Source organism: Akanthomyces muscarius, chromosome 5 (assembly GCF_028009165.1).
Source record: "Akanthomyces muscarius strain Ve6 chromosome 5, whole genome shotgun sequence".
Taxonomy (NCBI): Eukaryota; Fungi; Ascomycota; class Sordariomycetes; order Hypocreales; family Cordycipitaceae; genus Akanthomyces; species Akanthomyces muscarius.
Window position 1 is genome coordinate 3,595,832 of NC_079245.1, and position 26,339 is coordinate 3,622,170.

The following is a 26,339-nucleotide window of genomic DNA, read 5'->3' on the forward strand; positions in this document are numbered from 1 at the left end:
CCCCCCCCCCCCCCCCCCCCCCCCTCCCCAGCGTAGAAGCAATAAGTGGACGAGGAGATGGGAAGGGGTGTGTCAAATATGCCGGGCACCACTTTGTATCTGTGACAGGGGGGTCCGTCTGCCGTGAAGGGGGGAGAGGAGGGGCGTACGAGATGCCCAAAGACGAAATATGCATCCAGCGGGGCGCCATTGCAGAAATATGGCACTGCGACAGTTCTGCCAAAGCCACGAGGGAAAGCAAGCCAAGCGCACACGCCCACCACTTGGTCCTTTTCCAGCGCTCGCTCACGCCCCCCGCTTCTTCTGACTCGGTGCTTGTGGCAGGGGGGGACGTTTGCGCGCTGGTCGGGCAAATTAAAATGAAGCAAAAAAAGCAGACGGGGCAGATGGGCAAAGGACTAAGAAAAAAAAAAAAAAAAAAAAAAAGAGAGAGGTTTCCCTCTGGTTCCTGAAAGCCCGTGCGGTGGAAGCTGCCGAAGTAGATTGCATATTGCTTTTTGCGGCACGCGGTGCTGTCAAATGTTCTGCCCACAGAGCCGACCACCTGTAGGTAGGTAGCACGGCTCGATACAGCGGGCACGGCGAACAGCCCAGCGCTCAGAGCAGCCAGGCGGGCTCTGTGCCTGGCATCGGGCGATGCGGGCGACGGCGGTGGTGGTGGCGAAGCCCATTCATTAAACGATGGCCCGTCAGTCAGCGCGCAAGAGAGACCAAAAAAAAAAGCCCGGCGGTTGCTGCTGGTAGGGGTTGCCCCGGATCATGCAGCGCAATCTGGTTCAATCGACAGTTGCTTTCTTTTTCCCAATGTTGGATTCCATGCTGAACAAGTGACAAGTCACAGCGTGGTGCGGTTCCTGCTTCGCCTGCATGATCGGAGAGCCGACCGGCTGGGTTGGTGTGTGTGTGTGTGTGTGTGTGCGTGCGCAGAGAGTAGGTGTGGCGCAACTCTAGTCGTGTGCCACACCGCCGGACCCCTCCCTCCCCAAGAAAACGTGCCAGACTCGTGCGTGTGCTGGCCACGCGAGCAGCCACCAGCCACGGCTAACCACGACCGGCCCGGTGCTCCAGGCAGATAGATACACCAGTGATCAGAAACAGGCGATCAACAACCAGCGAGATGAGGCCATGGGAGGGAAAAGGATAAGAGGGAAAAGGGTATCCAGTGCGAGACGGACTTGGTCTCGAACGTCGAAGCCTTCCTTCTTCTCTCTGTCCGTCCCATTCCCAACCGTCGAGATTTGGCTGCTGCCTGTCCGTCCCATCGCCGTTTGCGGGATGTACCCATGTGCCCCTCCGCAGCTGCCATGTGTCCAGCGCAGGTGGTGCTGACTGTTGCTGGTACCTCGACCTCGGACAGGCTGCTGCAGACCTCAGACCATTCTTGGTAGCGTGGAATGCAAATGGCTCCACCACAGCTATTTGCGGTCAAGAATCTACCTTTTTTCCATCTGTGCAGGGGCTCCTGATGTTTATTTCCCATCGAATGTCAATTTCTCTTTTTCATTGGGCCGCTTGTGTGCCTGAAGGGTATGTTGACTGTCGGTAGAAGAGAAACGGCGCGCCTTGGCTTTGTTGGAAAAGGGCAAAGACTGAGGCTTTGCTCACCTGGCGCTCAGCGACCGCACACCGATGGTGAGCTGCAGGAGACAGGTTCCTAGGTGCTGGTATGTACATTGCCCCTTCTGTGGGCAATCGCCCACGTCACAGGTATCTGCGACACACGCCAAACGACCACATGGCGGGGGTGCGAGTGGCCTTGGCCTGCCTTGTTCTTTTTTGGTCGCTCGATCGGCGCGTGGCACCAGGGATGGTGGTATCGCACTAGCCTGCCTTGTCCCAGCGCCCGCCAAGCACAGTGAGCAGGTACCTCACCTGTACGGAGTAGTCCGTACCAGTGCAGACAATACCGTAATCCCGACCAGCATGGCAGTTTTGGTTGCCCAGGATTACTGGTGCTCAAATACGTGCAGGGTCCTGGAAGCAATTTACCCCGGTCTAGGTAGGCAGCAGAGTACTGGTACGGAACACACGAGCTGTCACTGCAGTCTGCGGCTGGGCTTCCGGGCTGCTCTGCTGCCTGCACACCGCCGACACACTGCGCCAGCGTGCTGAAGCGACTGCTAAACCACAGCGCTCAACAGCCCGCCAATACCCCGCTGAAGCACCTGGCTCTCACTTGAAGCTCACGCACCACTCGGTGCAAACCTCGCATCGTCTCATCAATCCATGGCAATAAAATAAAAACGACACTTGCCGCAGTTGACACTCATCTCACTTCATTTCTATTGGTAACTCTCCGCTTTCTCCTGGGCACTGACCCAGACCGAGAGAAAAAAGAGCCAGCCGCGCAATTTGAAACCGCTGCACTGATCTCCCGGCGGCCGCGCTGACCTTGTCGTTGGGTAGGTAGCCCCTGTTTGGGCCCCCAACATTCTAGAAGCACCCAGGAAGAAAATCCAGCCAGCCAAGGGCCAAAAAAAAAGGAAAAAAAGAGGGACGCGGAGATTTAACAAAAAGAAAAAAAAAGAGGGAAATAATCATGCATGTCGGACTTCGGCTCTGACAAAGAAAATAAACAGGGTACCAAGGTCCCTGGTTTTATTCACGTACCTCTTCTGATATTGGCTAGGCCAAGGTTCCTTACTTTCGATCTCCTTTCTCGGCGACGCCGTGAATCAGGTGGGGCACCGTTGTTCGTGGTTGCTGCTTGGCAGTTCTTGCAATTGAAGCCGTGAAGTCCTTTTGCAAGTCGTGGAGCCGAAAGCCGCAGCAAATCCTGTCTCTAGGATGTGGATGGGGGGCCCTCTCTTAGCCGTTGTACTTTGGACTTTGAACCAATGGCTCGGATTTGAGGACGACCAAAAAAAAGGAGAAAAAAAAGAAAAAGAGTGCCTCAATGTTCCCTATTCATGCATCACAATGTTAGCAAGGCCTCGAATTTAATCTTCTTTCATTGTTGGCATTTTGGACAATGTGTAAGACCAGGGCCGGGGCGGCGGCATCGCCGGTCACCTTCTTCCCCGTCGCATCTCACTCATCTGCACGCCAGAGTCAGACGCCCACGCGACGACCCTGCAACCCGCACCGGACTGAGACGACGACGTAATTGAGAAGGGGGAAGGGGTGTGGGAAGTGTTGGACCAAAATGGCCCATGGTGTATGCTCACCGAGACTGTTGACCGTTGCTGCAACTCTGACCGACCAGGATTCGTTCAAGCTCGTCCTGCTTCGTATTTTCCCCTGAACCAGGTACCGAAAGGAGCAAAGGAGCAATGCACCAGGGGGGGGGGGGGCTTATATCAACAAGACTGTACTGAGTAAGAACAGTCGAAGAGACTCAATGGGCAAGGATGTGATGGAGGCGTCGCGCCGCACCAGCCACGGCCGAGAAAACAGTCGAATCCTCCCCGAAACCTGGGTGCGCGGCTTTGGTCCGGTGTAATTGCCGCCTTTGTCCTAAAAGAGCGCAATGCTGCGCCTTGCGGTGCCCGTCTTTCTTTTCCAAACGCCGTTCGGAGCAGCAAGCCGTAAACGGTTGCTAGACCGGGTCGATTCTGAGACGCACGAACCGGTATCCGGGGTATATTTGCCCAATTGTAAAACTCGGTATAGCTTGACTTGTTGGAAAGTATGCTGGCGGTGCGCCGTGGAGCTTTGTGGACTTGAGGTTGGCTCGAACCCAAAGTCGGGACCTCAAACGGCTGGTTGGGACTTGAAAAATAAAAAGAATAAAAAGTGCAATGTTGCTTCTTATAACCGTGCGGGTATGTTCATGCACCTCTGTTGCCGCCGTTCTTCTAAGCAATTGATGTCCACGCGGCAGTCGTTGCGGTCCAGTAGTGCTCACTACCACCACACAGCTGCGTGCACAATTTCGATGCGAAAGAAATCTGTCGCTTTTGTTCGGCAGGGGCCACGAAAATAAGAGACAGCTGCAAAGCCTCTGGCGAGGGGCCTTGTGTTGTTTGGAGTAGGTCGAGATTGGGTGGGAGATTAGATCTTCAAGGGGGGGCGGCCAAGGTCAAAGGAAAAAGAAAGTACAGACAGACAGGGCTGGCTGCATATTTAAACCACGTTCAACTACGGCAGTGGAAGAGGGAAACAAAGGACTAAGAAAAGCACCAGACACACACACAAGCACAAACCCAATCCCGTAATACATGTATGTGGCTTGCAACGACGCCCCCCCTCAGGTCCTGTCCTACGGTGCTACCAACCTAGTTAGTCAGAGCCGGCGCGGGGAAAATATCCAGATAGAGCAGCAAGGGGGTGTCGAGAGATGGTTCCGCGAAACGCAGCTCTTACCTCGCTTCCAAGGCCCCGGGAAAGGAATGTGGGAGGAACCGTCCGGTAGTTGCAAAGATGAAAATAGAACAACGAAAATGAAAAAGAATTGAAATAAAAATAAAAAATAGAGTCAGATTTTTTCTTGTCGTGGCATAGCGTGCCTGTGTGTGTCTGTGTGTGTTGTGTGCCTGTCCCTGCGACGTTTGCTGCAGGACTGCTGCACCACACAGACATTCACCCATGCCAGCAGCCCAGCCCAGGCACACAAGCAGCACATCAAGGTGCGATTCGTGGGCCAAGCGGACAGTGCGTTTTTTGCAAGCTCACGAAATACGCGCAACGTAACTACCAGCAAGCGACCACCGGCTAACAAGAGCAAACATGACAACTTGAGCTTACAAGCACCTTTCGATTCCTTCCAGCCTCCTTTTATTTTTTTTTTTTTTTTTTTTACATGATTTTATTCCTTTGCCTGACCTCTAGCCGCCCGGGCAGACGGAATGAGATTTCTTCTTCATGCCAAGCAAAAGGCAAGCAAGCATGGCCATGTGGCTGCGGGGGTTCAGAAGCATGCAGGCCGGTGCTGCCCCGTTGGATTGGCCGAGACGACGGAGCGACCCTGAGCTTGTGCGCCTGCGCCAACCAGCGGGACGGGGCGCCATATGTCGAGGCTGCCTTCAACGGTGTGTGGGAGACTGGGGCCGTTTCAGCCCAGCTGCGAACAAGTGGACAAGTTGTACGAATATTTCATCGTCATGATTAAAAAGTTCTTTTTTCTTCTTCTTTTTTCGAGTCACGACAAACGCCTCAAGAGACAAGGCGTAGCGAGGCCGAGCGGGTCAAAGTGGGCGGAAACGCCTCCATTACAAGTACTGCACGAGGTGTTGCGCGCGGAAAGACGGCAAAAAGGAGACCATGTTGATGCAAAAACAGCTCTCTCTCGTGCATTGCGCCTTTCTATCCTTCTCTCTGAGGAGCGGTGGTGATGTACAGTATTTTCTGGAGCGAGGACGAGGGGCCACTGTAACCCGCTGCTGCGACAATCATGGCCAGACTTTTCCACAATTTCTGAAAGATGAGGCGCCGCCGCGGAAGCATAAGCCTGCATGACCGGTGCATATCAATCCTTCTCGGCTACACGGGATTCTGCACATCTAGAGGCAAAAGGAGGCGCGTCGCACATCACTTCGACGGACCATGTCCTCGACAACCATGAAGCAGCGCTCACAGGGCTCCCACCAGCGAGCATGGCGATTTGGATCGCGAGTACTGGTACAGAGTATGTAGATGCGTAAGACGACGTGAATGACGGGCGGCTCAGCTTCAGAGCAAAAAGAAGCGTCCTTCCCACGAATGCAACGATACCAAGTAGTGAGTTGGTGTCGCAGGGGCCGTTTCCAACCATGGACGACCTGAATCAACGATTCATGCAACGAGCTACAAAACAGACGCTATCGAATGCAATATTTTGCGACTCAATAGCATGCGCGCATTGATGTAATAAAACCCACTAGTTAAGTTGGGCTAACAACGCAACCCCCTATGCTCCAGCGGCCGCGAGGCAATACCCGCCGCATGCCGAGATGCAATCTGTGGCACGGCCCTGCCGGTATTGGACCACGACAGGTGCCGAGTGGGCCACGTGAGAAGAAATAAAACTAGTACTTTGGTGGCAGACTCTATCGATTGGGAGGGGTTTACCGAGTGGTTGGCATGCCTGGTGTAAGTGAGCTCAATATATCGCCGGAGATTCCCGCGTGGCATCCATGATTGGCCGCTCGGACGCTCAACCGGTCTATACCAGCACAACGGGTTCCCTTTCCTGCCTCATCGCAGCGGCAATTGCCAGTACGTTGGACGGGTGAACGGTGCATAGCAGTAGTGCAAAAAGCAGATGCCGCGGCCCAGAACGACTTTTTAGTTCAAGCCACACCGGTCCATTGCGGAATCCCGAAAAGGACCCCCGACACTGTCCGGGACGCTTCATCTCGAACGAGACACCAACAAGAAAACAATGAAGAGCGCCACCGTAGAGACTAGCTAGTTAGCTAGCTAGCTAGCTGCAGAGCACGTACCCAGGAACCTCGAAAGGACAATATTCTCTTCTGCTCCCACATCAGCCACCGGTACAACCCTCTTCCATGCCACCACGGAGCGGAGTCTTGACAAATAACATCGTGACCTGTCATTGGGCCTTTGTCACGCACGCCCGCGCCGCCCGCCCGCACGTCCGCACAAAAAAGAAGCTTTCCTGTCTGATTAGCCTCCGCGGCCGTTTTCCGTCAATTTTCCAGGCGGAGCGGGTCCCCATGTCTTGAAACTATTGAGCCCGAAGAGGCGCAACTACTGTCTTAGATCTTGTGCGTCCACGGAGTATTTGTGCTCCAATTCAATTTTTTTTTTTTTTTTGGCCTGGCTCTTCAACCAGGATTGGATTACTCCGAATGTTTCGGCAATATCCACACAAGCAATGGCCCCGTCCCGAGAGACGCAGGTAAATTTGACACCCCGCAAATTGTCTTCCCCGCCGCCTTCCTACAGCGGAATCATGGCGCCACTGTGAGACATGCGATAAGCCTAGCTTCCTACAACAGCACTGCCGAGAGCTAAAAAGGAAAAAGAAAAGCCCATCTTTGATGAATGAGTTCAGGCAAAGACAACCAAGTACACTATACCTTGACCAAGCAAGACGCCAAGTAAGAGACGGACGTTACGGACGTGGGACAGTCGCTGCTAACAAGGCTAAGCGGCTTGCAGTGCAACACGGCCACTGCGCTCCCCCCTCCACAGCGACACAGATGAATAGAAGAGGTCAAAACGGAGAGAGCTCGCAAGCATTTAAAACCGGACATAAGAATGAATCATTTCAGACCAAGACATGCAGAGGCGTGTAAAGAGGGCATCTTTTTCTGCAACATGTATGCAATTGACGAGGCTGAGGTATACGCACACACCCCTTGCAAAGCATGCAACCCTAAAAATGCGATACGCGGAGAAATACTGACGTTTTTTGCCAAAACATGCCACCAATGCCGGGTCCAAATCCGCGTTGTCGGCAGCCAACATGCAATGCACCTGCACCATGTCGCAAGGCGTCTTGACGACTAAAAAAAGGCTTGTCGATCCTTGGCGTGCAGCCTCGAAACATGGCAGCACCTCGTCTTTGACGTGGCAAGGCTAGGGTTTCCAGACCAGGGTATCGTGAAATTGCTCACTGGCGCACCTGTGAGAAGCCGGCATAACTAGCAGCTACGCTAACTAGGGTTAATACGAGGTCATCGAGCAGCTTGTTTGGTTTGCTTGGCCAAGGCTCCGGGTTGCGGGAGAATACCACCTCCCACGAGCGCAAGCAAGGGAAGAGGGGGGGCCAAAACGCTAGCGGGGATGCAGCAAAATCGACGACACAAGGCAGGAATCGGGGCTCTCGGGATGTGTCATCTCGCAAAGAGCCCGACGGTCTGGGTAGCCTTGGCTAGTGCGGACGCATGGACATGCAACCCTCCTGAAAGCCGCAATCTATGATTCAAACCTGTTTTGGGTAACGCGGCTTGCTCGTTGTCACGCACTCGGGATATCAACATACCGTGGGTGGCGTGGGAAAGGAGGGGGAATTGGACATGTGCTGCATCTTGTAACAAAGCAGATCGCCAAAATAAGTCGTCGGCAACGAAAACCGGCAACTGTCAAGGTGCCGAGCGTAGGAGCCGAAAATTGACGATGGCTGCAAACCGTTTCATTGGAATACAAGGGCGTTGTCGTAAAGAAGAGATATATGATATCTTTTGTTGGGCCGTTGCACGCAATGGTGCCCTGTAAAGGCTCGTGCGCGAACCTCGAAGCCGGTTTGGCAACGACGCCGCTCCCTCGGTACAAGAGTGGCCGGGGGGCCCGAAGCCATTCACCGCTTCAACGGCTAGTGCATGTAAATACAACAAAAAAAAAATCAACACTTTGAAGTCCTTGTGTTGTCCAGATAAGCCAGAGACACATGTCACAGGAGGTTGGGCGTCGCCTTGAAGACTGACAGGCGGCGCAATCGTTCGCCTTGCGGTCTAGCGGGCGTCCGGTTCATACGACAGCCTTGGGACGCCATGCCTGATGCGGAACTCCCCCTTTGCCGGCCCGTGGCCGGGAAACTGGGCAGCGCTGGGATGTGGAGGCCTGCCAGCCGGCGAGCTCATGGAAGATCTTCTTTGTTCAAAGGAGCCGGCGGATGGATGCGTTTCGTTGCGTTGCATGTCAGAGCGAGTGACATGCTGAACTGAGACATGTCTGCCAAACTCGGCAAGGCAAGCAAGCGTGCGGGTCAACGTCAACGGGGGCTCCGCTTCCCACGCCGCTCTTTCGAAGCAAACAATTCAAAGAACCGGCTTTCAGCAACGCACAAAGAGGCATGGCTGACATGGGTTCAGCAGCAAGCCACAGTAAGCCCGCAGCCCGTGGTGTGTCAAGGCGTGTTCCCTGCACGACACGTTAATTTTTCCAAACCGTGGCTTGGATTGAGCTAGATGGGCGAAGATGGAAAGCCCTGTTAACGCCGATTATTAATAAATCCGAGCGAGGCAACCTCCTGGGCAAGCCCTCTCCTTGCCATCGGGGATAAAACCAGGGACCTTCCTAGTGGAGATGCCGTACCCTTGCTATAAAACATAACGCAGGATGAGAGAACGAATGGCGGGGAAACGGTCAGCATCTGCAGCTACCGGTAGCCCTTGCAATAAAGCGAAAACCGCAGCGGAGAAGACGAGTGACATTCGGCGGGCCGTATGTGATATCATGTTGTGTCAAGTGTAGGACAGAAAAAAAAAAGGATTGTTGCGGTGATGGCATGCAGTAGACATGCAGCTACTTCTGCAATCAGCAGCGGCCGCAGTGTGTCCCCGGGGAGAGGAGCGTCCGTAGGAGGACAGCCATGTGCGTGTGCGTCAGAGTGAGGGCCCTGCGCTGGAACATCTCAGCAAACCACGTGGCGATCTTGCACCGGTTTGCGATTCTCGGCCGAGGCCAGCCTGCTCCGACTCACGCCGATTTTGGCGCAGAGAGCAACGAGGTGACTGCATGAGTCAAGTCGCAGACGCACTTTATAGTCCTTCACAATGAATTCATTTAAATTGTCTTGCCACTCCAATGAGGCGACATTGTTCCGCGCTTGTTGCCTTGTGTCAAATGTCGGGGCTTGATGCATCGCAGAAGGGGGGCTGCATAATTTTTTGCACATCTTGGGGATTTCCCGGAAGCCGGGTAATTGAGAGAGAAAGAGAGTCCTGGGCCCGATGGGCGAAAAGGAGATTGTGCTCAGCTGCTGTGTAACCGAAGCTGCACACTCCCCCCTCTGGCTGCGGCGGCTTTTTGGCACTAGACTAGAACCAGAGAGGGCGCGTCCCCAGTCGCAAGAAAGCCAAGAACGGTTATGGACGTTCCGTCCATTGTGGCAGCATGGGGGGTGCATGACGGACGGCGGTGGTAGCGAGATGCACGGGAGTGGCCTGTCCAGCCACGAGCAACCGAGCGAGAATCGTCAATTTGGGGAAGAGACAACAAGGCTTCAATATCGTTGGGGGCACGGAGCAGAGTGAATTGCTTCTCGGCAATGCACAGGGGGACATGCTCTTCGTGCACTGACAAATACAGCTCCGTAGCTGCCGAGACTTTGCTGATGAGAGCAAGAGACAGAATATAGGCGCTAGAAGGAGGAATCAAGGACACGAACAGCCAACCAGTGTGTTTACTCTTCCTTGGCAGAGTAAATCTGCCGCAGGCCAAGTTGAATTGACCGCCACCAAGGCCCGGCTTGCATCAGCCCTGCCTTGTCAACTAGCTACTCCCCAGTGCTGTTTATTAGGCCAGATGTTGCGTATCCGTAGTGCTGACTGAGAGAGAGGGTTGCCGATCAACAGCGCCGGAACAACATCTGGCGGTGTCCGACTCGGCCGGGCCAATCCATGTGCCAGCCAGCCAGCCAGCCAGCCAGCCAGCCCTGGACATGGACAGAAATAGGGAGGGCAAGTACATCTTGCATATGCATCTATCCGGGCTCGTCAGCAGTGGAGAAGGGCTGAATGACTTTAAAGGGGTAGAGGGGTGTGAAGATTTGGAGTGGGTCTGCCTATTCCCCTCTTGGGCGTCGCCTCTTTTCTTAATGGCAGAATAAATAAAGAAATCGAGAGGATACCAACAGATTGTTGACGCTCAAAAAAAAGTTTAAAATTGCAACAGAGCCAATTAGACGAACTGAATGCTTTCCCCAGCAACCACGTTGGCCTCTTGGCAATGCCGGCTTGCCCTTCTGGCTCATCCTGCCCGCCCCGTGGCTGGACTGGCCCCACTCACTGACGGCATCTGCCACGTGGGTTTTTGCTCCTTGAGCAAAGCCCCCCCCAGCCCAAAGCCAGCCACGCGTCCTGCCCAGCACGAGGACAGGCCACGCATGAAGGAAAGCCCAAGCTATTACGGGCAAAGCGGTGGCTTTTGGCTGGGCGCGAGCTGCTATTGATAGAACTGCTAAATGCCGGGGTCGTAAAAAGCTTGGCTCTTGTGATGGACAGTGATGCGACGCGACCACAGTACACAGCCCTGATAGATTTATAAAAAAAAAATTTACGAGAAGAAAATAAATGATAGATCAGATAACGGGTGATACGATAAATCGACGTTAACATCCGTATTTTGTAAAGAATCTTTTTTTTTTTTTTTTTTTTTAAATTAGTTCATCACTGGTTGGTTGACCGACTGGTAGTTCCCGGTAGTTGGTACAACTGCCACCCCATCACATCGGCCTCGCTGCAGCACCGCCCGAGGTTCATGGCCCTTACCCACGCCTCGCGCCACTCATCAATCGCAGTCTGCCATCAGCTTGCATTCGACCCATGGATAGACCGGTTCGGGAACGCGCGATGCCGTGGCCAACGCTCCGAGGGATCCGTCGAACCCAGCCGCCCATGGCGCGATGCTCTCGGCACCTACGCTGCACGCACATCATGCCATGCTTCAGCGTTCCTCGTTGCACTTCATTGGTCAGTGAATTCAGCTTTGCGCGCGCAGAAAGCTTAGTTGCCTCATTCCCTGCTTTGTGCCACAAACACCGAGCATAAAAAAAAGGCCGGGGGCGGGCCAGTTTCATCTTTCGACACACGCTGTAAAAAGACGGCTCTTAAAACATGCGTCTGCTGCATCCAATTATGTTTGTGGCATTTCTGGTTTCGACAGTGGTTCGGTACCCTATGCTCCTGGCAATCGTGCAATGCAAAATGAAAGCCTTTGTGCGTCGTTACACCCCAACGTGCAATTTGGCCGGCAATCAGGACCCTGAAGTCCGATATGCAGACCGGCGGGAACTGATTGATAGAGAGGTCCTGATGTCCTGTTTGTCGGGGTTTCCATTTCTAACCAGTCCTATATAAAGCACGCATTCTCCACCGCCACATGGGAGAAACTGCCGAAGCCGGGATCAGATCCCTGGATAGTACTCAATGAACATTGCCGTGTACCAATGTGCCAGTATATCGGGTGGCGGCTGACTTTGAAAGAAGCATCCACACTGGGTTTTTTAGGTTTGGCTGTATCAAGATGACCGGCTGCGGCCAACATTATCCCATTACACCAGCCGCATGGTCAGCCCATACGGTCCAGGAACAACAAATGAGTCGTACAAAAACGGACAAAAGTCAACACGTTGCGCAGCTGTATCTCGCGCCCCCATTCGTCTCATCCCTGCGCCCGACGCTCGCTGGGTTCGACGCGTCTGCGGTACGACGAGAGAAAAAGAGGTACAAGTCTTGACACGTTCAGTGTCTGTGCCATTCTGGGCAGAACGGTCGCTTTTTGCCGCTTGCGAGCGTTGAGCACGGGTCAATCGGCAAATCACACATGTACCACGCTGATGTTGCTTGTAAGCGAGAATGACAGCTCCAAAAAGGGTTCGTATGTGCAGTGCAGTAGCCCATCCCAAAGAAGCCGCCCTTTCCACACGCGCGCGAGTCAAACCCCCTGCCACCGCTCCATTGCCATGTGGCTATTCTCCTTAGTGACCGTTTCGGCCCCCAGCGCAGTTGCATACTTCGTCCTTTTTTTATTTTATTATTCCATGCAAGCGGGTCGGCGTCGAGCAACGCTCAAGCCCTATTGTTGTCTTATTCCCACTCTATTTGCAATTGCAGAGTTTCACCCCCGTCGCCGGTATTGCTCGACCAGTAGAGCGCACTTCCCCCCGCCCCAGATGCCAAGAACATTCGACGCTTTGATCAGCTAGAAAGTGGTGCGCTGAAAAGTCGGAATGGTGGAAGAGCGCGAAACAAACGTGGACATGCTGGCTTCTCTCGCAATTACCTCATTTGACAAAATCAGACTCGCTTAGCCAAGACATTTTCTGAGAATCCAAACTCGCAACTCCATTCTCAAACTATCAATGACTCGGGAGCTTTCCCTCCGAAAAGCACAAGAGAGGCGCACAGGCGGGAGAGAGACGGGTTTAGCTTTAGCCGTGTCGGCAATACGGCCCATGGTGCCGCCAAGCACACACGTTGGCCGATGTCATTGACCAGAAAGAAGAATTTGATATACATTATAGGAAATGGTGGTGAATGATCCAATACTACCAGAAACGGACTTGAACCCCTTGTTTCCGGCGCATCTATCTTGCCACCAGACGAAAGCAATAGTTGAATCACGCCTTGTGCAAATGCCGGGCACAAGACGGGAGTTTTCGTTGAGCTTTGGGGCTTGTTCCTAGCGTAGAACAACGCCTGTCCTATTTCACACTGGCGCCGCCTCTTGCTTCGAGAATTTGCCCACCAATCATGAGGCTCTGTGCTTCAGGGGCCACCACCAGCACTCGCTTTTAGAGTTTACTTGGGCCACCCGCGATGTTACTACAGAGTGCGGAGGCCAGGGATACCAAGGACAGCTCAACCAGGGCTGCAACTCGGCCGGAGCTTTCACTTGTACGACAGCAGCAACAATATGGGTGCTTGTTGGTACTGGTAGTCGAGTTGGCCTTTGGAAACGGCAAGATCGCGGAACAAATCCCGGCTACTATCTCATAGCCGAGAGAAAAAACGGAATCGAATTTTACAATGAAGCCACAACAGCACCTGTTGGGCTTCTAGAAGCACAGGTGGCTTCAATAGCCACGGGCGTATGGAGCACAATTTCCGTTTTTTGCCTGTGTCCTATCAAGGTATGCGGGGAATGGTATGAGAAGAGAAGCGCTTTCATGCACCTCGTTTCCACCGACATAGGAGGCAAGGTGCTTGGCCAGGCGGAAAGGCGTGCGTGGTGGCGTCTTCTCTGCAACATGTCGCACCGCGAGAAAACACGACATTTTTCTGCGCACGCGGGCAGCGCCACCACCACAGCCCGCAAATTGGGCCATGCACATTGCGTTGCACATATGCACCAACGTTCGAAAGTGATTAAAAGCCCCCCCACGCGGGGCGCTGGGCTATCAAAGCCGCTGCCGGCAGGCATGCAGGCGGGCAGGCTTGTCGTGCCCACGCAGCGCTCTCAAGGCAAAAGAAGGCGTTGACAGGATTTCGGGGATGCTTGTAGCCGGCATGTGCGGGGCGTTTTCATCATAGCCGACGATGGAGAGGAAAAAGCTGTCCTGGAGCAGATATGTGGACTTGGGCTTGGACTCACGCTCTGCAAGAGAAGCCACGGAGCCTTGCTGGACAACTGGCTCGGTCAGGCTGTCGCCCGCAGGTAACTAAACAACAGCCCTACGTGGCCCTACAAGCTTTCGCATCGGGCGACAGGAGACGGAAAGACAAACTAGACGCAATTGTATAGTACGTCATCCCTCAACGTACCTCATTGGCGAAATGGCGCGAGTTGGAGCCTGCGGCTTGCATCCTCGCTCAAAAGAGCGCTCACATCTTGCATCAAACCCCCCCCCCCCCACGCTAATAAATAAGCACACCCTCTTTTTCCACGGCCGCCTCCTTTGTACCTGGTACTTTGCCATGTGCAAGCCACCGAAATCCTCCTCTCTCTTTCCCTGGGTCTAATCTGCACTTCCCACGCGACGGGGCTGAGGAGGCCGTCGTGGGAAATCTCACGCCCCCCCCTTCTGAAGGCGCCATGTATTTGAACACACCGCATCACATAAAATAACACCCACGGCTGTGGAGGAGCAAAGAGGAGCCCTTTCTAGGAAAGGAAAGGAAGGGAGAGAAATAAACCGGAGTTTATGAGCTCGTGACCAATGGGGTGTTATTTCCGCAAATGCCATTGACAAAATTCGCTCGCTTTTTGCTCTTTCTTCGTCTGATTTGGTGCAGATCGGCGAGACATTCATTGGCATTTCAAGTCAGAGTTGGGCATGTAGGGCTGCTTATGGGCAATCTCCATGGCTACTGCTACAGAGTACAGACGAACCATCCAAGCGTTTCCGTCTCTTCTTCTATCCAAGCCCTTTTTCTGCATGGGTAAGGGCTTGTGCAGAGCCAAGAAAAGCAACGCCATCAGACGAGAACAAGGGTAATAATTGCACTGTTTTCCGAGCCTGGGCGACGAGCCACTCTCGGAACGAAAAAAAAAATCAAGGCAGTTGATTGACTCGTGTGAAATTACACGCCGTTTTTTTTTTGTACCAGCACTTTGTCCAATCATTTTCCTTCTTCTTCTTTCGTTCTTCTGGACGCGGAACCATGTTCGTCTGCCCATGTGGCGCGTCGCCAGGGCTCGACTCTCAGCCCGACGGCGAGTTGGTGGTCCACTGCCGTTGTTTTTGTCCCTTTCGCAATGCAACGAAACTGGCTTTTAAGAGGGCCACCTCGTTTGTTTACTACACACCGACTGCCCGTTGGACCACGGTTCTCAAAAGAAGCCCAGCATCACGATGGCTTCGAAATGAGACCATCGCCGGCCATGTAACTCTACTGTTGATCATCCAGCGCTTCTCGCTCGCACGCCCCTCCCACCGGGGATCCAGATTTAGGCCGGTATTTAAGTTGCTATTAGTTACCTCGAGGCAGCCCCCAAGTGCCCGATATGCGAATATGCAGTCATGGTGCATCGGCGCTGCACCATGCTAGCATTTCTACTTTCTCACCACATCCTTGTCTGCATGTTTTTTTCTGTTTAATCAATCTCATGAGCTTGTGGCGAGGCAATGGGCGCCAGAGAAAGGAAACGAAACCCGTTTATTATCAGGGGACAAGGAGTGTATGTGTGGCGCCGCCACAGGCTCGGCTATGAGCCAACCGTTGAGCAGATTCTGCGTTATTCCGACAATTTGACAGGTAGTGTCTGTGGGGAGTAAATAAATGAATAGGCGTACAAACTTGGTTCGCCAAGAAACGGTGCGGCCGTGGAAAAAGGGGACCCTCTTTCTGCCGAGGGTCCTTGTTCTGGAGAAGGAAAGAAGTGTATATATGAGGCCAATGTAAAACCGGCCTTGATCATCTGATGCGTTTTTATACCACCCCTGTCAGCCACGTTTCTCAATACCGCACCGACAACCGTCGACCGGAAACGGCAAAAGATGAGGAGGGGTGTAACAGAATGAGATGAAATGTCCGCACAGCGCGTCGCAAGTTGCGGTGAATTTTTTTGGCATGTCATTGTCGATCTCATTGCATCTCTGCTCGTATACTTGCAACGCCACGGGGAGGGGTTCGCCACTTCCTGCCTGACAGCATCTCGGCATTTGAAGTCCATCAACTCAAAGTTCTCTAGTCTCGGTAGTCGGCAAAAGAAAAGAAAAAAAGTGCTTGGACTCGGAGACAACTAGTCGCCTTTGTTCCCGGCAACACCATTCAATAAGTCCATGCAGCAAAAAAACCGAGGCATGTGCCCCAAAGGTAACAGCAGCTGTATTGGTAGATGTATATATTCCGTTCTCCACGCCTGAGCTGACTATGACGTTGCTTGCTGCCCATTCTACACCACATCCTGCCCCCGCCGGTCGTAGAGTGCATACCAAGCCGCCTGCAGGCCACGCACATGGCCATGAGGGCAACACCGCCATTTGGGACGGATTTTGGGTGACTGCTCGCTTGCTCCATAATAACCTGGCGTATTGGGCTGATGCAGCTATGTGATACCTCGAATATGCAGTTGAGCCGTTGCAAAGACGCCACACCCGTTGAAGATGCAGCCAAGGGCTGGGCGCAATCCTTGTCTTGCAGCTCATGTGGCATGCCAGACCTTGCTTCTTTTCTTGCTCTTCTCTTTTTTTTTCTCATATATGTTTCTTCGCGGGCTGTAGATGGGCATCCATATGCCTTTGCTCTGAGTAGCTACTCTGAAACATCGCGGCTACACGCCCGAGTGATCGTGTCATGACCTCCGTTTATGCCCTTCACCGCTGCGTGAAGGCTCCACCGCGGTTAACAGGTGACTGTAACCATCTTGTCATCTTTACAACTGCGTTTTCTTCTTCTTTCTATATGGCGATCAATATGACGGTGTATGATTCATGAGCAACGTTCACAAAGTTTCCCTGCTGTAATTCACTCGTGTGCCCAGTGGATCTTGAGCCTGGGCTTTTTTCGTGCTGACTGCATCGGCCAGCATCCATCGACCTGCAGCTTGCAGCTATACGCGCAAAAGCCAGGGTTGCCAAGATCAAAGGATCAATGCCGGCGAGCGGCTAGAAATGACACATGTACACACGATGGATTGTTTTTTCTTTTTGTCTTTCTTTTTCATTTGCCCCTCTTCTGCGTCAGTCTGCATTTTACTCGGCAATGGCTATTATTATGCTGTCTAAATATCGACGCACAGCTATTTATAGGCCGGCTACCGTGCCGCGGCCTCCGCACTAGTTTGCGTATGTATGAGCAATAATAGACAGCGTAGTCGGAGTAAAACGGATTTTATGCCCTCTTCATCTGCGTCAGACTTCATTTCTTAAATTCCATGCCTTCACCCCAAATTGACGCAATCTCAATCCCGCCTCCTAGGGCGACCTTTTTTATGCATGCGCTTGCACCGTCACGTCAGGGTTGCCATTCTCGGCCATTGCGCTGGATCTAATTTGTGAAACTAAAGAAGCACCGAGCTAAGTCATCTCACATGCCTGAATGCAACGTTCAATCCTAAGATCTCGGGCACTACCAGCGCAGATTTCACATGCCAACGAAAGATCGAGAGTAGACATGAAGAGGAGCTTGGTGAGTTGCTATCGTTTGCGAGTCCTCAACGTGCATTCTGATGCAGCTGGCAGAGAGTCTAATGTGGACTAAAGCCCCCTGAAATCCCATCAGACAAAATGTCGCGGCGATCGAGTCATTTTTCGTATACGTTGCCTGGTTGATTTCCTGCAGCCCGCCCCTGAATGGCAATCGAGTAATAATAACAGTGCCGCTTTGGGGTTGCAACATCATCACCCCTATTCCAATTGGCCTTGCTACTGGCGCACACGTCCGTGTGGCTTCCCGGAATTCTGCACTACAAAAGATCCCATCATGTGCTAGCGTCGTACCGAGATCAAGGTGCCTGGCGGCTTCAGGACACACCCCATACCTGCTCGTTCACCGGCATGTTCGTTGACAATTGTTTTTTTAGTGTTCCACCGTAGCACTGCAGTAGTCTCCATTCAAAGCAGAGCCACCATTTACTTCAGAAAGGCTCTGTGTCGGCCATCTGTGCCCTTGCGCCCGACGTTGGACAACCTGCTTTGACGGACGATCGTGGGGCGCGCCGTATCTCATCGATCGAACAATGCAATTTCTCTTGTGCTCTACCGGGCGACACGGCAATGCGAGGGGCAATCACTGACTAGCACCAAACTCTCTCCTCACTTTCTCCGCAAACCTGTAGTAACAGTAGCAACAAAGATGCAACCGCGAATTTTTACTTTTTACATGGGCAGAACGGTTGAAAAAAAATTAAGTTTTTGAGTTTACTGTTAGCACGAGCCCTTGATCTAGACTCGACAGGGATATCTCAACAAGCGCACTGGCCAGAGCAAAGTTGAGCAAAGAGCACACGGACCTCTCCTCGGTTGGCTTCATGAGGAAGTAAAGGAGGCGAATCAGTCCATTGAGCCAGCCTCACCAGCAAGCCTCACCACGCTGTGGCGGCGGCGAGGGGCTTTCTACAGAAAGCGTTGACGGGCTAACCATTGCGCCGACCAAGTGTGCCACGGCGCGGGGGTGATGGCCTATTCTGTACAGTCTGTCTAACGGAGGGCACAAAGGGAGCGTGGCGCTGCCTATGGAAGATCCCTGCCGTTTTGTTCGGATCTTTTGCCCCAAGTCTTTCTTCAATCCAATGTCCGGATCCAGATAAGAATGGGAAAAGAGAGGCCACACAGATGCACGCCTCTAAAAATATGAAACAAGTTCATGGCGCAACGCCGGGGCGTGCCAACGGGCTTGGGCCTTTTGCCTGGGGGTTGTAACCAGTAAATATGCAATGATGGATAGATGCATCGAAGAAAAGAATTGAGAATGCCTCGCAAATGTAATTAGGCCAATTGCTTGCTGCTGGAGCAGTTTGCGCTATTGTTCATAGGCTGCATAGTTGGGCGCTGTAATGCTTACTGGTATGCCAACTAGCTGATCACTCTGCTGATTGTACTTCTTCTGATTCGCTCTGGCCGTCGATTACCTTTTCAACGGCGACACCGAAATCGGGGCCTTGCTTACCTTTGTAAGAAAACAACAATTGGCGTCAATCGGCAAGCATCATCTGTGCTACCACGTAAGATCAGATCGCGTCTGATGCATATATGCAAATGGCCCAAAACGATTCCTTACCCTTGAAACAAAAGTGAACACCTCTGATGATTATTCAACTTCTCTACAAGGTGTCATTCCCGGTGAGGCACAAGCTAGTCGTTCGAGCTACGTTACAGCGCCATGTGGCATCTCCCAGGATATCTGGACCAAGTCCGGGGAGCCACGGCCACAAAATACCACTTGCGCCTCCCTGCTCGGAGAGTAGGAAATCGTCATCCGGCGCCCTGCTATTCGCTGACCGAAGAAATTTCTTGGCCGTCCTCGGTGACAGAAGTAGAGTCAACAGCACAAACTAGCTGCCAAATGTAACAAGGGCAAGGAAGGGCGCTTCCTCGGCGGCTCTTTTTTAAGGCTTGGGCGATCGAACTAGCATCTTACTTGTTCCCCTTTTTTGCATTTTAACCCAGATTGAGCGTTCGGGGCCGACCGACAACTACCAAGGTCCGTAGGCCGACAGTAGCCACAGTATGCTTGACCCCTTTGAAGCAACGCGCTCACATGGCTCGTGCGCTCTTGACGTTATTGTTTGTAAAAAGTCTTGGCTCGTTTATTCCAAGGCTTTTGCCGAGCCGCACTTGTAGCGCCACATTTGGGGGTATGCAAGAGGTGTCTCACGCCCTACACGGCAGTCAACCTCATATATTCACCTTCTGATTTGCGTTAGGATGCCCATCGCATATTGCACTGCTCCTGTATACACTGTTTTGTTGAATATCTGCCTAAAAGTATCATAGTATTCTGATCAGCCAGTTCACACCCCTGCTAGCAACTTAGAAGTGGCTTCAAAGCATTGACTGGCAAGTCGCAGCAGAGCTGAAACTACGGACGGAAGAGTGGCAAGTGGCATGGAATATTTCAATGCAAAAATTGCCACCTAAAGGAAAAACGCCTACATATGCCTCTAGCATGAGCTTTTATCATATAATATACAACCCATAAACAAGTGCTCTCCATTTCCAACTCCACCGAATACCATCCCGTACCAGCCCACTTGCCGCGTCTAGATCTCGCGACACCATTTGGCCATGACGGCGCTGAGCTTCACTCCAGCTGGAATCTCCTCCAGCGACACATCCACCTTCCACATACGTCCGTCTAAGCCTCCACTGCCCAGTGTTCGTCCGCCCCCCATGCCCGATGGAACGAGCAGGCCAAGCCCAACCAGTCGTTCCCAAGCAGTACTCGCAACACCGCGGCTCCAGACGCGGACATTGCCACCAACAGCTAGGAGGCCAGAAGACGCAGACTGTACGCGCTGTTTGCCCACAAGCGAGCTGTATTCGTCGTAGGCCATGGCGAAGTTGACCGTATCAGTATGTGCCACGATATCGAGTCTTGCCGCAGCAATGAGCAGACTCAAATCAAGCTCCGATAAGCTGCTCAGCAGCTGCATGCGAGAGTCGGGAGGTGCCAACGAGGTCAGCTCCGACTCAACTGTAGGCACGCGCAGAGTCAAGTCCTTCGGCGACAGATATGAAAGTGGTAAAATCCACTCGGAGAAGAATGCCGACGCTGATTTCGTGGTGTAATAATGGTACTGTAGTAAGTCTTGGAATTGGCGGTGCTTGTAGAGGTCCTGCAATGATGGAATTAGCCAACGCTCGACCTCAAGCCGGGTCTGCATACCTCGATCTTGTGGTTCCAGTATTTCTGAAAGTCTGTATAGCCTTCCAGGCTAACATTAAGTCCCTCTTTTCCTCCATCGGCTTCGCCCAGCATCAGTCCCTGCCGACAGACTTGCCAGTACGCCGGTAGTGTCTTGGCAAGGGAGAGATATACGTATCTGTGACTAAATCGACTCTTGACGCGCTTCTCCAACATCTCGACCACATCCATGCGTGTGGTGCACCCTACCACAGCAATTGGGGCTTTGCGAGATTGCGCAATATCGAATAGGTTATATAGAAGCGTTTGGCGGGGATGAGTTGCAAACATGTCAAACTCATCAATGACAAACACCACGGCTTGCGAGGTAACACCTGCATCTTGGCCCAAAATCTCAGATGGATGAGAGAGTAGCGCAAGTAATGATGCCATCGTATCGGCATAATTCGACTGTACCATGTCAGCAACGGTCATGGAATAGTAGCAACAATACGTACTCTGTTGAGAAGGTCGTCTTCGACTCGCATCTCTTTGCCTAGTTGTCGCCAAACTTCTCTGAGAGCAAGTTTGTCGTCAGTGTGTATGAAGCCGTTGAGGCGAACAACATGGAAATGTTGTCGATGTTCCTGCGATAGATCTGCAATCGTGTTTTCAACGAGCTACAATATGTTAGAAAGAGTATATCAGGTCTCCGGCGGATGATGAAGCATACCGTAGTCTTGCCGCTTCCTCTTGGTCCAATAAGCAGCATGGAGTTGCCTTCTCCTGCAAGTACTGTCTGCTCGACGAGCTGCCGAACCTTTTCGCTCGCTTCAACTTGGCCAAACATGCGTATGCGGCGGCGACCGGCGCAGCGATCCAGCAGCACGCGTTGCATGGCGCCTAGATGGCGATCCAGATTTGGAATTTCAGGAACCTCGACAGTCAGGGGAGCTGGTACAGGAGTAAGTCCCGGTTCAGCTTTGGGAAGTTTCAGTACATCCTCCTGTGTACATGACTTGCATAGCCAATCACCCTCCGGAATCTCTGGTATTCCGTAACATTCCTGATGTACTGCAAAGTCGCAGTTGTCGCATAGTATAATTTCGTTTGGGGGTTTTGAATGAGGTTTTGCGCAGATGCCGCAAGTAATTTCATCAACAGGTGCATCGAGCTTTTTTGGTCTTCCAGGCTTTCTGGCGCTAGTACTTCGTGGGATGTGATCGAACAGGCCATTGCCATCAAATTTGACGTTTTTGCTCGGCCGCGGACCTCTTTTCTTAGTAGGAGTGAGAATGCTCTTTGGCACATTAGCAGCAACGGGAGAGAATAGTCGATTCTTCGTGGGTGTGTCGATTGCTGCCGGAATTGAGGCATCTCTAACAACAGCCAGCTCGGGCTCGGGGCCATCCGTTGCAGTGCCATTTGTTGCGATGTCGTTCATTGCGATGTCAGTCGCCGCTGTGCCATTCGCTATGCCGCTCGTTGCAGTGCCATTCGTTGCAGCTTGAGGCACATCGGCACTATTCTCGAGGCTCCTAACAGGCGCTGGCGCGGGTCCAGCTACAGGAGCTGGCGCAGCAGCAGCCGCTGCCTTCTTTCGGCCCCTTGGCTTGGCCGCAGGTTTTCTCGCGGGCGGCGGCTTGCTCGCAGCCGCCTTCCCCCGCGGCGACGGCTTGTCCTCGCCCGTGTCCCACTTCGTTCCTTTCAGCGCCTTTAACTTTATCGCGGGCCTTGAGGTGGGAATTCGGATCTCGATGCGGGATGGAGGAACGGCCGCGACGCGGGTCTGCGTCGACATGGGGACTACCGGAGCAGCATTCACGGGCGGCGGCGGCGGCGGCGCTGCCGTGACTGGAGCTTGTGGTGGTGGTGGTGGTAGTGGTCTTGAAGGCTTGCTCTCTTCATCACCAGGAGGAATGTTTTCCTGGCTGGGATCAGGAGTCGATCGGTTGTATCCAAAGACCCCCGACAGGGCAGACGCGATACTGGCCAGACGATTGCCCGGGCTGGGGCCGTCGGGGGCTGCGGCGTCCTCGAATTTCCGGCGCTTCAGCTCGAGGTCGGCGTTGGGCGGCGACAGCGTGTCGGTTTCGTCTCGCGATCGTTTGTTTCCACCCGTGGCAGCCGTTTCTTGCGCCATGGTTCCCGGGGTGTGGCTCTTACGATGGCAGTTGTCGTGGTAGTGGCATCGCTCGCTGGATCCGTCGAGGGCAGGGAGTTTTGGCGTTGTGGAAGACGCGATGGGACGCGGTTGCTTCGACTCAATAATTAGTGCCACTTTACCACTTTACGCGCTTCACCAACCAACCTGTGGGGCGGCACCTCGACAGGCCCGGTTGCGCTGCAATATCGGCGTGATATGCAGCTAAACCTTTATCCAATTGTTTGCGAGTAGTGATTTTGACTTGTTCTTCGGTCAGTATGGTTTTTGTCAGCTGATTGGATTTCTGAGATTTCTAGGAAATGTATATGCCCTTTCAGTCGGTCACACATCGCCACCCCCACCTACAGAGCTGTCATCTCATAGCGCTGCCTCAAGTCTTTCCACTCACACACCATCCGCAACGTCACCATGTCGAGCCAAAACGACGGTCTGCCTTTCTACAGCGTCCCTGACAGCTCAGGTTTCCGCCTCATCGAGCTCCCTCCCGAGATCGAGGCGCTGCTCGAAGGCCCCAGCCCGCCAGTGTATGTTGCTCCTCAAGACACCTGAAGCCACCACGACAGAGCGCAAGCTGGAACTAACAACCAATGGGGACAGGCTCTACCTGGAGCCCGGCGCCGATGACATGGCCACTCTGCGGAGCCCGGAGCACACCTACAACATCAGACAGAAGAACACCTCCAACGGCATGTTTCTCATCAAACCCTGCGCGCCGGACGCGGCCTCGGCTCAACAAGGCGTCGCCGCCATCGCCACGATCAAAGAGACGGTCGAGCTAGAGCGCATAAACAAAATGATCATCATGGACCGCAACCCAAATACAAAAAATGTTGGCAAGTGGCACGAGAAATTCGGTCGCTCGCGGTAGCTGGTAGACCACTCCACCTTGCCTTCGATTTATCTCCAACGCATCAGTTGATGCATATCATTTAGCGCTTTCAAGTCAGACTGAAATCTACATTTTCTTCTTCTACTAGATAGGGGCTCTTATACATGTCTTCGTTCTTCGCCGTCTGGTCCCCCAGTATGCTCATGAGTCGACCAGTCGTCTGCCCAGTTACTCTATGCTGCGCCACCCAACGCCTTTCTACAGCCCGTGGCGGTGTCCTTGCCTTCGGCCTTCTGGGGTCTTCCCTGCTATACATATGTTGTTACAAAGTAGGTCTCGGTAAAATTCGCCTCCATTTAGCCCTCATGCTCCAAGACCAGATCACCGTCATCGTCTGCTTCATTTTCGTCAACAGTAGGAAAAAAGTGCGATGTACTTGGCTTGCCGCCGTCGCCACCCTCTCCCTCGTCTTCTTCCTCATAGCCCTCCGGCAAGAAGCCCCCTGCCATGTTCTCATCGTTGTCCATCACGGGAGGCTCTGGTGCGCCGGCGGGACCTGTCTTGCTGCTGTGGCCAAAGACGGACATTTTGTCGTCAATCTCGCCGTATTCTTGGCGAATTCTCTGGACGATGCGCATGCCCATGATAAACTTGCGCCATTGCCCCAACGCAGCTTTTCGCCGCTTCTCGTCTTCTTTCCGCGCTCGTTCGGCCTCATCTTGCTGAAGCTGCTCCATTACCATGTCGTGGTTTTCTTCTGCAATGACGACGCCTTGAATTACTGGTACTGCCATGCGGTGTCCAAATTCGAAACCCACCACGGCTTCGGCGTAGTTGATTCCTAGTTTCTTGCATACTCGGACAGTTCCTTTGAAAGGCACATGAACAGCACCCTCTGGGCACATGTGCTCGGCAAATAAGTCAATGTTTCTGGTTTCTGGTCAGTCAGTCCCTTCATTTATCATGTCAAAGTCACCTACCCGTATTCATTCCTGGGAATGACACCATCTTTGATGGGCTCCGGTATGATCCAGTCGGTCTGGTCGTAACTGTATAGGCCCTGGAGGACTTTTTGTCCTGTTGCTGCCTCTGCCTCCAGGAGTTCACGTCTGCGATTGGTGGTTGCAGCGCGATATGGCACTCGCTTAAGAGGCTCTTCCCCATCCAGAGGGGCCCTTCCCTGCTTGTGCCAGGTTTCTGCACTCTTGACGTTCAAGACATCGGACCTCAAATACACATCCTCTTCCTCTGTCTTGCCCTTGCCCTTATTTTGGAATTTTTTGACTGCTTTGGCGCCTGCCCGCAAAGCCTCTTCTCGCTTCAGATGTCTCTCAAGCGCGAATTCTTTCGACTGCTTGTAGTATTGCAGGGTCTCTTCACCTTCATGTACGGGTTTTATCTCCGGCTTAGCCGGTTTCAAATCCGTATCGTCCTCGAGCTCGTCCAGATCGGTGATAGGCCGCTTCTTGTCACCGCGCCTGTAACCTGTCATGGCTGACTTGAACCAGTCGTAGTGTTCATGTTTACGGACCTTCCCATGCTTGTTGTAAATAGGGACTTTCTCAATCGGATATCTTGTGCCCTTGGTGCGTCCTGGGAAAATGTGTCGCTTCAGATACCTGACGGTCACATCCTTGGCTGTACCATCAGGAGAGTAAGCAACCACATATGCTATGATTTGACGCGCATTGTCGGCCTTGGCACCTCGAGGCTCAAGAGACTCCACGAGCTCGCGATTGGTAGCAACTACTCCTTTTACTACTGGCTCGATGGACAGGAAATTACCCGTTACTGGAGACAGTACTTCGGTCCAGTAGTTTGCATATGGAAGATCTGCGTCAATCTTGGCTTGTTGTGGGCTCTTCGATTTGACAGGCGTCACCTGCATATCCACTACAGATTCATCATCGGAGTCCTGGTATTCGAGTTCCAATTCGGCATCCTTTGGAGACTGTTCCTGTGTTGACTTTCTGGGCTTTTTCTTCTTATCGTTAGTCTTTTCACTGCCATGGTTTTTCGACTTGGCCTGTTTCTTGGGTGTAAGGTCTGCTGCAGGGGGCCGCAGGTCGCCATCCTTGCGCTCGGATTCTGCATCTTCCAGCTTAGTCCATGAGTAGCCAAGGCACTGCAAGTTTGCAACCAAGCGACTTTCCAGGCCCAGTCCCCTGAGAAGCGCCACAAAGAGATATGCGCCAACATCCCGGCTCCCTTCGCATCGAGAAGCGCATTGTCGAAGATCGTCGATACTCTCCAGCCTTTCCCCGAATCTATTAGCGTCTTGCTCTTCATTTGCATATGCCTTGTGGAGCCTATCAAGGCGTTCCAGTGCCATATATCCCCATTTTCGCAGACCTGGCGCAGTGGTGCGATATCGTTGCTTCCACCAAGACATCAAAGCCTGGCCGAGCCTGAACAAAGGATCCCCGTTGCTCATGTCGGGAACCCCTTCTTCGAGTTTTTCGGCATTCTTGTCCCAGTCTCTTGCTTTCGCAGCAATGCGCCCTTTGCGTTTGCCCTTGGATTTGCCGGTCGTGGGCTGCACGAGACCGCTTTTCTCCTTCCATCTGTCGACCTCATCCCACATTTTCGGCGGCAAATGCGAAAGCATGATTGCTTGAAGCTCTGAGTCACAAAGCCAGGAATTTCGGACAGCATTATGCCAAAGGAGGCATAGAACGTGAAGGCGATGTGTTGCGTTACGGACCAGTCTTTCTCTCTTTGTCGGTCCTCTTTTCTCTCCGAACGGATTCGTCAATGAGATTCTGTCATCTCGGATGAGAGTCAA

The 26,339-nt window shown here is 52.9% G+C and overlaps 3 protein-coding genes across 3 annotated transcripts; 1 reads left to right on the top strand and 2 right to left on the bottom strand.

The window, feature by feature from the left end:
* Nucleotides 1–19,974: 19,974 nt before the first annotated feature.
* On the bottom strand, nt 19,975–22,701 carry LMH87_010536 (uncharacterized protein; the record flags this gene model as incomplete). Its single annotated transcript, XM_056197709.1, has 4 exons — nt 19,975–20,550; nt 20,601–21,029; nt 21,077–21,238; nt 21,292–22,701. The coding sequence occupies 4 exons, from the start codon at nt 22,699–22,701 to the stop codon at nt 19,975–19,977; spliced, it is 2,577 nt and encodes an 858-aa protein (XP_056054731.1).
* A 432-nt stretch (nt 22,702–23,133) lies between these two features.
* LMH87_010537 (uncharacterized protein) lies at nt 23,134–23,593 on the top strand (the record flags this gene model as incomplete). The annotated part of the gene is made up of 2 exons (XM_056197710.1): nt 23,134–23,249; nt 23,323–23,593. The coding sequence occupies 2 exons, from the start codon at nt 23,134–23,136 to the stop codon at nt 23,591–23,593; spliced, it is 387 nt and encodes a 128-aa protein (XP_056054732.1).
* Nucleotides 23,594–23,910: 317 nt separating this feature from the next.
* Nucleotides 23,911–26,138, bottom strand: LMH87_010538 (uncharacterized protein; the record flags this gene model as incomplete). Its single annotated transcript, XM_056197711.1, has 2 exons — nt 23,911–24,484; nt 24,535–26,138. The coding sequence occupies 2 exons, from the start codon at nt 26,136–26,138 to the stop codon at nt 23,911–23,913; spliced, it is 2,178 nt and encodes a 725-aa protein (XP_056054733.1).
* Between the last annotated feature and the right edge of the window lie 201 nt (nt 26,139–26,339).